The sequence below is a fragment of the Epinephelus fuscoguttatus genome, linkage group LG4 (genome assembly GCF_011397635.1).
Source record: "Epinephelus fuscoguttatus linkage group LG4, E.fuscoguttatus.final_Chr_v1".
Lineage (NCBI taxonomy): Eukaryota > Metazoa > Chordata > Actinopteri > Perciformes > Serranidae > Epinephelus > Epinephelus fuscoguttatus.
In genome coordinates, this window is record NC_064755.1 from 17,748,126 (window position 1) to 17,763,204 (window position 15,079).

Consider the following 15,079-nt stretch of genomic DNA (forward strand, 5'->3'; position numbering starts at 1 on the left):
GTAAAAGAGTATGTGTGTAAAGTTATGACATGTGTCTGTTACGCTAGAAGAGTCAGAGTTTGGGACTTAGTCTTTTACCCCCTGGAGTGTTACCGGAGTTTCTGGAGTGCTCAAATAAACGGGCCTTTTTCCCGAACGCTCCTCGTGTGCAAGGCTTTTTGTCCCTACTAGGCCGCCGTCATTTACCCGACGGGAGGGGTGAGCGAGTGAGCCCTGCAATCTAGAATTTGACCACTGATGTCACTGTTTTCAACCCATTTTACACACTGGCCCTTTAATCAAAAAGTAAGGTGCCATTTCACTGGGGCCTTTCACTTTTTTGAGACCAAATATTTCTCTTTCACAATCAGATTCAATATCTATCTGGCACTTTAAAGAAGAGAGTTTCATTGGATCAGCTCATTCAAATAAAAACTACAACTCTCGAATGATCATTTTAGTTGCTCCCTCCATGTTATGTTCAATTTGTGAAGAAAACTACCTCACACAAAGCATGAAGTTTCTTTGTGTAGGGTAAACTCGGATTTACTGAGGTCACACAAATAATCTGACTGATTGTGGCAGTGGTAGACCAGCAGCTTGTGTGTTCAGCCAGGTAAAACTGTTGTTTATGTCAATGGAGTCTGGCTTTGAAGAGAGCATATGTAAGGGTGCTTTCACACCTGTCCTGTTTGGTTCAGTTTAATTGAACTCAAGTTGGTTTGCCCCCTAAGTGCGGTTCTTTGGGCAGGTGTGAACACAGCAATCGCAGTCAGGTGTGGACCAAAACAACCAGACCGAGACCTTCTTGAAGAGGTGGTCTTGGTTTGGTTACAAACGAACACTGGTGCGGTTTGTTTGTAGTGAGAACATGTTCCGACCTCGATCCAAACCAAGTGCAGTCGGATTACACATTGTTTGGGTTAAATAAACAAGAGCATGTTCCAGGATTATTAATGCGTGCCTCCTCCTGTACTGCCTTAAAGGGAAATTTCGGTTTATTTCAACCTGTCTCCTATCGTCCTAAATTTGTTTCAAGTGACTAGTGACATAAAAATAATAGTTAGCATGTTAGCCGTTAGCCTAGATACAGCCGTAGCGTCAGACCTGTTAAAACGTAAGTGAAAGGGCATACTTCAAGTGCAAAGTTAGTCCACTAAACAAGCTTTTTTCCACAAAGACCGCCTCATATCGTTAGGATAAATGTCAGAGAACATATAGAAAACGACATGTAAACGTGTTGTCTTACCTTACCAGTGTGCTGCCATGTTTGTTTACCATCTAGCTCTGCTTTCCAAAGCATGGCCAAAATATATCTTGCGAGCTCTAGATAAAGCCCAGCTGGATACTACTCCAGGTGGAGGTGTCTCGTCCTCGGTCACATCCAGACCTTGAAGATAAGGCTGCAACCAGTCCCATTCCTTGCAACAGAGGCATTCCTCCTCTGTGGGCACTGGGGCACAGCATTCACAGGTACACCACCAATCTCCAGAGCTACGCAGCCTTGCAGCAGCCATTCCTCCTCTCTCGTCCTCTACCTGTTGCACCTCTCTCTCTCTCCTCCTCTGGTTCTTCAATTTCACGAAGCTCTTCGTCAGTGTATTCTGGCTCAAATAAATAAGGGCGGCCATCAAACTCTGCAAAATCAAATTCCTCCTCCACAAAGTCAAAGTCTGGCAAAAAGTCAGCCATTATTCTATAAATCTTTCATAAAATAAATGAATGAACTTTTCAGGCTACTGTCCGGTTCTGCCTTCCAGCTGTCGCTGCTTGTTCTCGCGATATTTCGGCCGCGCTTTGGAAAGCAGAGCTAGATGGTAAACAAACATGGCACCACACCAGTAAGGTAAGACAACACGTTTACATGTCGTTTTCTATATGTTCTATGACATTTATCCTAACGATATGAGGCAGTCTTTGTGGAAAAAAAGCTTGTTTAGTGGACTAAATTTGCACTTGAAGTATGCCCGTTCACTTGCGTTTTAACAGGTCTGACGCTACTATGCGCCCCAGCTGTATCTAGGCTAACGGCTAACATGCTAACTATTATTTTTATGTCACTAGTCACTTGAAACAAATTTAGGACAATAGGAGACAGGTTGAAATAAACCGAAATTTCCCTTTAATATGCGCATTCAGCACATCCAATGCATTAAAACATTGTTTTCTAGTTGGAGCCGTGCCTCGTTTTCAATCTGTATGATTTGCCTAAAATGAACAATGACAGCAATATAGTACATAATGACCAGCACTAAAATCAACCTGCGTAGTTGTCCCTCCATTGTGACATTAGAAAGTGTCGCATTTATCTTGCAAGTCTACTCTTCTTCAACGTCTTGTTCACTTCCTTATGACCAATCAAGAGCAGCTTTCTCACACAAGGCATTTTATCTGGTCCGCTTGTAAATGCTGCCGTGAGAACACGAACCAACTCTGGGCAATTATGCAACTTTGTGACAAAATTAGTCCCTGATTTGGACCAAAGCAAGACAACTTTAGGTCTGAAAGCACCCTAAGTTTCACTTGTAGTTCAGTTCCCCAATTGAAAGAGCTGTCTCTATGGCAAGACTTCGATTATACTTAAGACTTTGATTTTACTGCATTGATGTTGTGAGTGTTTGTAATCAGATGTTTTTAGTTTTTCTGTTGTTAAATGTGGTCACCTATGACTTCAATTCATCAAGATTTTTTTGTTTATCGGAGGCATGCGAGAAAAACAACATTGTCTAAGAGATTTTAACGCAACAGTGGGTGAGTAATTGAAATAGACAACAAATGGTCTTTGGGGGGATGAAGTATTCCTTTAAATTTGTACCAGCAGAGATACTTTACAGTAGCCTACTACTATGCTTATCTCTATTGGTACAAGTGTTCATTTCTTCATCCTCTCTTTATTTGGCTGTTTCTTACACCATGTAGCTGTAGACTCCTATAATCCTCCTCTTCAACCATCTGGGCTGTGAGGCTGGTGAGGGTTCATCGGTCACAGGCTCAGAACTGGTCAAGGACAGAGATGAAAGAGTTTTCTTAAGTGGATCTCCAGAAAGCTGGAGACGGGCGGGAGGCGAAGGAGGGAGGACAGGTTCACAGAAATGTCACAACGTAGAAAAAAAATGTTGAAAAATTTGTTTCCCTGAGTGCAGACCACACTACCTGCAGGCCACATTTTTAAGTTCTGTCTTTAAGCTTGTAAATGTGATATATCAGGCTCATCTAATACGTTTCAGGTATTCTAAACTTCATGATTCATTAGTCCATACAGTATCTGGTGTGTGATACAAAAGGGCAGGTGATGTTTATCATCATCGGTTCACATTTATCCAGTTACTTTCCTTGAAAGTTGTAGGGAACTGCCTGGAAACAAGAGACCACCAGGACCACTCTTGAGTGGATCTAAGTCAATACCCTGTGATATTCCATTACAAAACAAATATAGCTGAGAGAAGACAAACAGAGGCTCCCCTAACTGATCTCAGGTTGCTCCGAGTGTGGTAACCGTGGGACGGCGAAGAATTGGGTGTGTTGGGATTAGAAGGGATGTGAGCCAAGACTAACTTGAGTAGGTGATCCTGACATCAGCTCGATGTTGCGATCTGACCTGGACCGTGTGGCAACAGAAGAGGAGGCAGAGGAGTTTCACACAATCTGTCCATCAGAGAGGTCAAGTTTATTATATATACACCACAATGCTTACAGTAGGCTCCCATTCCTGGATCAGAAGGTGTGAAAGGATGAAAAAGGGGGGAGGAAATGGGAGGAATAACACGTCAGTTGATGGGTGTCATGTGGTGAACAACAGTTTCTCTTTACCACAATCTCATGTCCTCTGTGTCTATCAAGACACTTAATTCAAATGACTATCATCACTTTTATCTGCATACTGTCTTCACCATGACACACCCCGAGAAAGCTGCGTCCCTCCACATACACAACGAAGCACACGTCACACACTCACAGGTCACCCACAAGGCATAAATGCCATAAAGAATCCGCCAAGTGTATAGACCTGCGTTATGGAACTTTAAGTTATTTGTGAGGTATAAGGTTCTGAAGAAGTGTGACGGGCCACAATAATGTCTGTAAAGAAAAATGAAAAACTAGTCTTTTCTTTCACTCTATATATTGACAAGTGTCCATAAATGATCAGTCACACCGCGACCTTTCCCTTCCAGTTTCCTATTATCTTGGAACTGCAGGCTTTGGAACACTGGAGTTATTCAAGTGGACCTATTATGCTCATTTTCAGGTTCACATCTGTATTTTGGGTTTCTACCAGTACGTTTACATGCTTCAGTGTTCAAAACCCATTTTTACTTTTCTCATACTGCCTGTGCTGGAACACCTGTATTCACCCTCTGTCCTGTCTCTTTAGCCCCCCCCCCCCCCCCAAAAAAAAAAGACAAATGGTCTGCTCTGATTGGTCAGTGTTTCCAGGTCTTTGGCATCTGCGTTCTTGGTGTCTCTGTACCATCATTGCAGCCAGGGGAATGACTGTAACAGAGTATAGTTACACTTTTTTACAGTAAAAATCAGCAATATAACCTTTTTAACCCCAAACTTCCCAACCACCGGACATATTTCAGCAACATTGGCAACCAAGATTATGTTTCCGTGAGGTTAGCATGTAGCTCTATGTAGCAATTTAGGCTATGTAATGTAAACACTTGCAGCTGGAGCAGATGACCATATTAAGAAATCCATCATGAGCCAAAGTAGAAAACAATAGTTGGAAACAGAGTAGTCAGGATGGTCTGAAGCCTGATGGTTTTGCTCATAGGGATTACTTTTATATACTTTTACCTCATTATTTGAAATGTTGGCCATGTTTAAAATGAACATCCATCATTATAACATATATATGACAGAAATAAAGAAAAGCATCGGCCCCCTGTAATACATTTGCAATGTTTCTAAACCTATTCCTTTGACACTAAATATGCAGCTTTTCACAAAACAAGACCAGATGCTTTCTATGTTTTAGTCCTCTTTAGTTTTTAGTATTTTGACAATTATGTGTAGTTTAAATTCGGGAAAGAAGCAGAACAAAACGAAAAAACATTCTAAGAAATTACATAAGATGTGCTAATCTACTCTTTCTTCTCACAGCCGGTTCACCTCCTGGGGTCAGTCTTTGTATTCTTAAAAGGTTTCGTTCCACAGTTATGTAACCTGAAATCTGTGTTTGACTTTACCAAGCGAATTCCAAAGGATTATGATATATGTTCAAAGGTTCTGGCAGAGGTTGTATTGTCACAGATACCAGTTTGCAAAGCAATGTGTCCACATGGAGAGATCAGTGTGTCTGTACCTAACATAAAGCAATTTTTTGTACCGGTTAATGAACATTAAAATTATTCAATTAGTGCATTGAATTGTATTATAGTTATTTTGATGCAATATGGGCAGTTGCTGATTCAGCTACTGTTAAATGATGTTGGTACAGACTGCCTCTCGCAATGCAAAGTGCTGATGTTTCAGGTCTGTTCATGCAGTTATGGCAGTGTATCTCTGTGTCTCTGTAGGACCATGACTACCTCAACAGCAGGAAAAGGGGGATGTCCAAGAGACTGACCAGGGACCTCCCACTTGTCAAGCTTCTTAACATTTCCATCACCCTGTCCCCTTTCCTGGGCGTGGACACCACGCAGTTCCACACCTCCCTCGTGGATGGCACTGAGGCCTACTGGCTCAGTCTCCCCTCAGCCCCTCAGGGACAGCTGGTGAGACCTGAGCACAACACACTCAAAAGCACTTAAGTGATTTTATTCTGGTTGTTGTTGTGGTGCTGGTGGTGGTAAGGAGGGAGAACTCTGCTTCCTCTACCTTGTGATTGGTCCATTCACAGAAAACATATTCCATGTCTAAAACATTGAACTTTCCTCAACTTACGAGAACACTCTTTATAAAAAGAAACCAGACGCAGAACTTTTTCCAAAGTGAGCACTTTCCATCTGCCCCGCAGCCTGTCTCCATTCACTAGTTGCAGTCTGATAAAAAGCAGAGCAGTGTGAACATGGCCTAATCCAGAAAATCTATCACTGCAACAGCAGAGGCACTGAGGTTCATAATTAATTACCAAAATAGAAGCTCTGTAAAATGAACTCTGTACTTTCTATCCTTCAGATCCCTGTGATGAGTCAGTGGCGAGGAAAGTTCTGCGTTAAGCTGAACATCACCAACCCAGGAGCGGTGAGCTGGTTCCTGGACAGGGTGGGATCCCTGCAGACCCATTTGGGGATGGAGTACGTCATGCTGGAGGGGGGCGAAGGGAATCTGTTTGAGGAGCAAGCCCTGCGGCCGTCGCAGGCTCTCAGTGGCGACAAGTACATCAGCCTGCTGGCCGACCTGGCCACAAGGATAGGAGACTCCACCATTGTGACAGCAGGGACACGGTAACAGCCCTCTCGCATTTTGCAGTTTGCCATTTTTACCCAGTACCGACTGATAGTATTTATAGGTAGAGAGTCCTTGTTCTGCTTCTGCTTACTATGATAGTGTATGTGTCTTAGGTCGAGCCACAAGCCTCTTTTTGTGAAGATGACCCCCTTGCAGTCCGACTGGAGCCCAATGGGCCTGAAGGGCATCATTCCCTCCCTGCTGCACCACACTCTGCTGGGATACAACTTCCTCATTCCTGATGCAGTAGGTAATACCACAGCCTATGGGTCATCTTTTTCATCTCTAATACGACAGTCCAGTTCTTAATATTTCATGAAAAAAGTGCATAATTCTTCTCATATGTCTCATCCATCCCTGTCACCTGTTGACAATCGGCAGATAAATCCATATTTCCGAAGTCTTTAGATCCAGTTTCTGCCAGTCAATCTCATAAAGATTTTTGAAACATGTTTGATATTTGTGACTGTCATCAGCGACTGATTACATCACGTGTGTCAATAAACAGACTTACCTTAAGTTCACTCACCTCAAATGCTCTCTGTTGGCTATACCATTTGCATTGTCTAAACTTCTCAATCCAGGCTCTCGCACAATAAGCCTTTGCCCTCCTTTTAAGGCCATTTCAGCACAAATTGTTCTGCATATAATCAGTTCAAGCTGCTGGTTGCCGTCCCAGTTTGTCTTTAGTATGTGACAAGTGCTGTTTTGCAGGATTTTCGGGGTCGTCTTTTGCCAAATCCCAAGTCGTTAATGACCAGTTGTTCAGCGTGTTGTGTTTACTCAGCCGTAAGGTTTATGCTGCTTAATGAGCGCAGAGACTAAAAAATCTGGACAAGTTGTTGGAAACAATCTTTACAAGTGGTTCGACCAGCCTTTCCAGGTTTCAGCAAGTTGTAAGGTAGCCCCAGACTTTGGTATGTGAGGACGCCCTCAGCACACCTGGTAGAGCGGGTGCCCCATGTACTGTACAAAGGCTATGTCCTTGCCTCAGCAGCTGCAGGCTTGACTCCAACTCTGGACCTTTGCTGCGTGTCATCCCCGGTCTCTCTCCCCACTTCGTGCTGGACTCTCCTTTCTAATAAAGGCAAAAATGCCAAAAAATATACAGTACACATGAAAATGGGACTTTCCGCTTCCCCGAAATCACCCAGCTCACATGCATGTTTTTTGAATAAGTCAATTTCAAAAGCCAGAGAATGAATACAATATCAGTTCTTAACTGTTCAACTAATGTGTCTTAATTTCTGCCTCTGCCCATTCCTCTCTCTTCACCTACAGGTGGCTCTCTGTCTGGAGACCTGGTCACAGATGAGGAGTTGTTCATCCGTTGGCTGGAGATCACAGCCTTTCTCCCTGTTATCAGCTTCCATACGCCACCCTGGGTCTGCGGAGAGGACCGGGTATGCAACTAGAATTGTGATTATGGAAAAAACTACAATGAAAAACACATTACGAAGCAGTCAGAGCACTTCATGTAGCCACCCTCTAACCCAGCAACTCTTTCCTCTTGACCGTACTTTGGCCAACCCTGCAGCTCCAGGCTGAGGAGCTGTCATTACATCTGCCTTATCCACATTAAAATGATTACATCAGCAAAAAGAAAAGAGGTGTTCACATTCTTTTCTGGACTAAAAACAAGATTTTCATTTGTGAAGGTTTACAGTGAGAGAGATCAAGTGAAGTGATGTGTGAATGCTGCCAATTAGATGTTCTTAAATGGAAAGGGAGATTATCCTTCCTTCTTGCAGAGTGGCTAAAGTTGCTTATGAAAAGAGGCGAGAGAGGGAGAGTTTATTGACCCAGCAGCCTCTCCTTAGTTTTGAGGGTCAGTGCTGAGAAGTTCCCACCGGTGTGTTTTGCAGAGGAGTGTGAAGGCTGCTGAGACCTGGACTATCAGAACTCAAACGTGACAGCATGAGAGCCAGGACTAAAACCCTGACCCTCTCCGCTGGAAATCAGGAATGTACTGTTCACCGTGCATGGCAGGAAAACAAAGCCTGCAATCTCAGAGAGTCTGGTGACAGATATCGATAGCTTTTACGGCTCAGGTTCCCGAACAGAAAAGCACTTGATGCTTGTCAAGAGGGTTAGGGCTATTTTATCCCCCTCCCCTCCGCTGCCCTTCCCTTCTTCCCTCAGTAGGGGCGACTGCCTGGCCCCCTCCCGACATCACCTGTGGTTAAGAGTCCATCTGTTCCGAATTACAATTCCTCCTCTAGATTTATGGCTCACTCTCACTCTCAAGAGCCACTTCGGCAGGAATGATAATGAATTTAAGGACAAGTCTTGGAAAAATACTTTATTATGGCAATTAAGATTTCCATGAGTAATTGACAAGTGTGACAGAGTGGGAGTGATCAACGGCTTTTCTTTTTTCCACGAGGAGAGGACTGAGGCAGCAAAATATATTGGTTATGACTTGCGTTGCGTGACAAAGATAAAAATAGGCCTTTTGGACAGCTAGACATTTGACAGCAGCAATGTTTTCCATTTGGGTCTCTTGCGTGGCCCTCAACTTATAAACTCGGATGAAGTGAGACTGAGAAGAAATTTTAGAGACTAGACTGCTGTGTTACACGTGATAAATGAGTCTTTTTTTTTTTAATGGGTGTTTTACTGTAGTTTTAATGTGGCGCACCTTTATTTCCAGAATGTGTGATACTTCAGTCACAGACAGGTCACGGCAGCGACCACATTGGAATCAAATAGCAATAAAGCCACAAACCCACACACATGCCTGGCTTCTCAATTAGAGAAAGATCCACTCAAACCCAGGCTGTGACTTCAAGCTCATTCCTACAAATGCTCTCAAACCAAGCTCATAAAAAGACATTTTTTATAGATGCGGTCACGTTTTTGTTTTTGTCATGGGACACTGAAGAGGATGTGACCCTTCCAGGAATGCTTGACAGAGGGAGACAAGAGGACGACTTGGAGTGTTAAACCACTAAGTCAACAATGAGCTGCTCTTAAGTTCTGACTGCATGTCTGGGTGCAGAGATGGCACAAATGGCTTTTGCAGAGCTCGTTGTCAATATTTTTCTTGTCCTGAAATCCTTCAGTCAGATGATTTAGTTAAGGAAATGGCTTTTTTTGTTTCATTTTTTTCATTTACTTTAGATTTCTTGAAAATATATTTAGGTCATAGGGGTGGTCAGATGGGGCCACTGAAAATTTGGGTGGCACAACAAAACCAAAAGCCATAACTGCATTTCAGGAATGTAAGTATAAAGGCTAGTTGAAAACTATGTCACTATGGCCAGTCAAAGTGCTGCATACTGAAATACTTTCTTATTTTACAGATATTACATTTTATTAATTATCTGATGTCCATAGACTTATACCAGTGCCGTTACCATTTTGAGTCCCACAACAATCCTGTTTTAATATGTTTTGTATCTCTACATGTTAGGCGATTAATTCTTCTTCAACTAGGCAAGGTGTCCTTTTCCTTAAAAAGACAAATATACAGCTTTAATATGAAGGAGCACTTTCATAGTAAGAAACAAAAGGGAACCTGCCTTCTCAAGTTTACGAAAGACTCGCTGATAATGGGTATCAGCGAGTCTTTCCCATTTTCATTCAGATATCTTGAGGTGAGAGCTTAAGGGACCCTTTCAAAAAATGACCATGCCAGTTGCTCCCTTGCCAAAATTTTGCCTAATCTTCAACCATTATTTAGCCCTCTTCCAAACAAGCTATGCTGATGGGATTGGTACCAATGGATGCCTTAAGACCCATTTCCACCCAACTCTTTTGGTATAGAACCAAAAGTAACCCTTCAGACATGGTAAATAGACCACAGGGTTTCCACCGCAAACAGTACTCTAAAATGTGGGCGGGGTTGTTGTCACTCACTGCTCCGTCCAGTACTCACTGTATTTCCTCCTTTATCAATCTGCACCTTGTTTATCGTCCGCAGAACAAGGTTGTACGCCAACATTTTCAGAGCAAGGTAGGACAGGGTGCAGTGAGAGTCTCTCTCCATGGGATTTTTAGAAATAGCGGTTTGTGCATTTAGTCCTTCTCAGGCAAGCTCAGGGGTTTAGTGTTGCTGGAGCCCACAGGAGCAATGCTCTGTGGCATGTTTTTTTCTCAGAGCGAGGATGGGGATATATGCTGTTCACATAATCCGGTCAAAATGAATATTCTTGAACTCTTGAAGACTCATTACTAAAAGTGTATGTCATCCGAGAGAGACAATAAAAAGTACAGTAATGGTCAAAGTTGGCACAGTGAAATTTAAGGTCTGTTGATGGATTCACGTCAATTCATACATTGAGTAAGACAACAAGTAAATGTTCCACCTTAAAAGTCATCATTGTCGTCCATCCATCCATCCAAGTTGTCATCCACAACTTTTCACAGTGGAAACAGAAAAAATGTGACCGAACTGAACTGAATGTGTACCATACTGCTCTGTGGAAACGGGGCTTAAGCTTGTCTAGTTTTACAGCATACCACTACCTTTGCACCATTACCCTAACCCCAGCTTTTAAAAATGAGCACCCTATAGCCTCTTAATGTCAGCACAGAATTGGTTATTTTTACTATAATCTGTACCCCTCTCCATTTGTGACTTACAGGTGCTAAACCTAACACGGGCATACATAGCAAAGCACCAGAGGGATGTGATCCCACTGATAGAGAAGTATGCAGAGGAGTGGCAGATGACAGGAAACCCCATCTACCGGCCAATGTGGTGGCTCAGTCCCAGCGACCCCATGACTTTCACCATCGATGACCAGTTCCTCATCGGAGACGAGGTGACTTAATGATGTTCTGATGGGAAGGGATTGAGTTCCAATATACTTGGCATACAGTAGCATATGAGTCACCCCCCTGCTGTAACCTGATGTCACCCTAATTAAGTGTACAATCTCCCTGACATCTGATTTCACTTTTACCAAACTGATGTGTGTTTCCAGGTCCTGGTGGCACCAGTGGTGGAGAGGGGGGCAGTGCAGAGGGATATTTACTTACCTGATGGGGGCTTCCAGTGGCAGGACAGCCAGAACGCTCAGGTGTTCGACGGGGGGACGTTCCTACAGGACTATCCTGTGCCCTTGGAGGAGGTGGCTGTTTTCTTACGGAGAAGCTGAGTCACATGACCGATCCGCCGAGTCATCTGACTTATCCTGTTACTGTTTTGAATCAAATTCTTTTTTTTTTTTTTTTTTTTTAATTACTCGTGCTGTTCTCAACTTGCACTTTTCCACTGCAGACCATTGACCCTGTCTCAAGGCTTGAGACGATATGTAGAAAGATTTTTTTTTATACTTGCACTTTACAGTACAAAATGATTTTTTTTTCTCTTTGTGACAGTTTTTTTCTTCCTTTTTTAAAATGTTAATCGGTTTTACCTCTTGGCTGATTTGTTTCCGGACTTTTTTGATTTGTTCTGCCTTTTTTTTTTTTTTTTTTTTTTTTCCTTTTTTTGTATGTAAGTCCTGGAGAAATCTGTGCGTTTACATACTGCATTTCTACAGTCTTTAAATTTTTAGTCGCTGCTGGCTCTCTTGATAAGGAGGAACAAAGCAAGCCCATTGTTTTGCTTGAATCTCTCAAGAAGACCAAATGAAGATATCGAAGGACGAAGGAAAAAAACAGGCTTATTGGGAGGAAATTAGCTCACAGAAAGCTTCGTACTGAGACCGACGCACCATGGTACCATATGTCTTGCTCACTCATCGGAGAGGCTTTTACTTGAACTTTTCAGGCCGACGGGCTGATATTTTATGAATGTACCTCAAGTTATGGTTTTTGACTGCTTTACAGAGTCATCAGACACAACAGCCTATCACCCCTTATACATAGCACTTATTCTTAGAGTAGTTTCACTTTATTTATCAACATACCACTCCGTTGGACATGTCTGAATGTCCCTTAGTACTGTAGGCCAGATGAACTTGAGGCCAAGCCACTGTAATTGTAACTCTGGCTATATTTGAATTTAGATTAGATGTAACCTTCTTACTAACCTGCTGTAGTAAGGGCTTTTAGAAGGGCTGCTCATTTTTTATTAAGTCTGTCTGATGTTGTGTTGATATGCTCTTTCATGAGTGTCTGAGGAAAGCCTTGTTGACGACACCACATAGGTTGAAATTACATTTTTAACAGATAGTTTGACATGCTGGGAAATACTCTTACTTTCTTTATTGCAGGGAGTTAGATTAGAAGGTCGATACCGCTGTCACGCCTGTAGGGTAAATAATAACCTACTGCAGGCAGACTGCGTGTGCTGGCTCCAAATAGAGTGCTGCAGGAATGAGTTCTAAAACCTGGAAATGAGTTAGTATTTTTGCAACCATGGTTCCCTCATCTTGAAGTCTATAGTTTTTTTTGGTTAGATGCCTGAAATAAGATCTGTGGTTAAAACAAGCTTTAGAGACTTTCACGTTTTGTTCGCTGATATAAAATACATCAGTATATTCCCCACTTGTGAATTTCTAAGCTTTTAGATATCTTAAAAAAGCCGATCACTAAAAAGTGGCTAAATGAGACTTTAGAACACCATCACGCAGAAAACGCCTTTACAGCCACGCTGTGGTGGCAACATTAAGTCATCTGGCTGTAATGTAGTTTGTTTATAGCCTAACGTTAGTTTTTTACTTCTAGCAATTGCATTTTGCTTAAAAAATCATGAAAGTGGTGTTAGTTTGTGAAGATTCTTGTGCTGAATGTAACATAAGTATCATAAAATTTGTTTGCAGCAGAGCTTATTTTCAGCAATAATTCAAAATCCAGTAGAAAAATCCCACAGGCTTTTTTGTCGAGGGAACCAGGACAAAGCTAACTTCCATGTCAACCTTAAAAAAAAAAACCCTCATCCCTGCACCACTCTATGGGGTTGTGTTTACCGTGTTCACGAGAGGAGTTCGTATGAACATGAGAAATTTTCTAGAAGCTCTGAATTTACGAGTTGTAATGTGATTGCTGATGTTTTCAGAAATGGGAGAGGCCATGGAAGTTCATTTTTTGGTGGGTGGTTAGTTTAGGTTTAGGTTAATATATTGGGATTTTAGAAGTTATTCTTGGTAATTTTATACTTTGCATGAGGAAAATGTTGATATTCCCAACAGCCTCCTCTTTGTCCTCTACTGTATGCCTCTGCAGGTTAGGTTATGTGTTGGACTATTTCTTGAACAGAAGCAGCAACTTCCTCCAGTTTCCAGTTTTCATGCTAAACTAACGGTCTCCTGGCTGGAGACGTCCTATTTATGATACAGATACAAGAGTGGTATCAAATCTTCTCATTTACATCTCAGCAAGAAAGCAAATAAGTGCATTTCCCAAAATGTCAAACTTCCTCTAATAAGACGGCAAGGGGGAAAGAGCTCTTTAGACCCCAAAATACATAAATAGGATGCTCTCATAGGTCAGACGTCTTTTTATTGCAACCATCTTGGATTGATTTTTAAAAAGTCACAGAGATGCAGTGGCCATTTGACATAAACCCTGATGAGTATCTCATTCTTTGGACTGTCATTGTAATCACATCCATTTCCATCGCTTGCTTTAGCTCAGTAGGATTACTTATGTCAGATCATTTTGTATTTGGTTTCAACCCTGACTAAATGCTTTCAGCAAATGATATGTGAATGAGATAACTGATTCTCTTCATGGAGAAATGTAATCACCTTTGCCCCATGATGCATTGCTCTATGTACAGTTTGTTAGTTAGTTGTCTTTATTGATTTGTTCTTCACGAGACGATCTTAACTGGCCGGCAGTGATGATACAGACTCTGAAACCTTAGTGAATGCTTTACCACTAAATTGATTGTGTCACTTTCATCCAACACGTTTACTGTATCAACTCCAACACTCAGGTCTACTGAAGCTTATCAAATCACCAAATGTCTTAGTGCAACGCAGTATGTTGTGAACACATCAACGTCTTAATCTCTCCCAGAGCTGAATGTACAATGGACAAACTGTGATTTCCCAACCGAGCCCTTCGTGCGGGGAGCTTTTCTGGTTCCCCGTTCTAATACTTTTATGGAATGCTGTGGTATGTTCACATATAAGTTGCAGGAAAAGCTTTGATGTGTTATTCCTTCCCTCTACAGACTGAGCGAATCATGTGCCTTAATATGCCACTCTTAAATCTGGACAACATGAGTGTCTGGATTATTGCAGTATCAGCAATGTACATATTACGATGACTGTGCCATTACAAGTGTTTTTCTCTTCTGTAAATCAGAGAACTTAGAATGACAAAGTTGCAATAAAGTTTACATTTTTCTTACTTCACTTTGAGTAATTTAGTGCACACTTATTTCAAGACATCTCCATTTTATGTATTAGCAGTGACAGTGCTAAGGGAACAGGTTGGATGAGAAAGTGGAGAAGCTTTTCTTCTCAGAAAGATATGTGCTGTGTCTCAATTCAGATATTTCACTTAGTACACTTCCATGTTGTACACTATGTAGCCTACACTGTGTACTTACTTGGATAGTGTGTGAACTTTGACGGAGTCGTGTTGTCTCAGATTGATCTCTGCCCTTGTGAACTTACCGGATATGACAATGGCAGCATCTGACCACTTCTTCATCTTCCTCTTGTTTCCCCACCAAAATATCTGCTGGCTTGTTGGTGAAGATTCTCAGTCATCCAGGTCATGGTAATCTTAAATGCTATATCATAGGCAAGCTTGAGTTTCTCGAAGACGTTTCGCCTCTGATCCAAGAGGCTTCTTC

At 42.0% G+C, this 15,079-nt stretch overlaps 1 protein-coding gene across 1 annotated transcript in view; it reads left to right on the plus strand.

Moving 5' to 3' along the window:
- si:ch211-236l14.4 (SITS-binding protein) overlaps nucleotides 1–14,607 on the plus strand; it is a 32,010-nt gene extending 17,403 nt beyond the window's left edge. Inside the window, exons 6-11 of the mRNA XM_049574830.1 lie at nucleotides 5,502–5,699; nucleotides 6,103–6,371; nucleotides 6,489–6,625; nucleotides 7,657–7,778; nucleotides 10,965–11,144; nucleotides 11,307–14,607. Of these exons, the coding sequence (XP_049430787.1) occupies nucleotides 5,502–5,699; nucleotides 6,103–6,371; nucleotides 6,489–6,625; nucleotides 7,657–7,778; nucleotides 10,965–11,144; nucleotides 11,307–11,480 (1,080 nt within the window). The 3' untranslated portion in view covers nucleotides 11,481–14,607. The remainder of the gene's footprint in view (nucleotides 1–5,501; nucleotides 5,700–6,102; nucleotides 6,372–6,488; nucleotides 6,626–7,656; nucleotides 7,779–10,964; nucleotides 11,145–11,306) is intronic.
- Nucleotides 14,608–15,079: the final 472 nt, after the last annotated feature.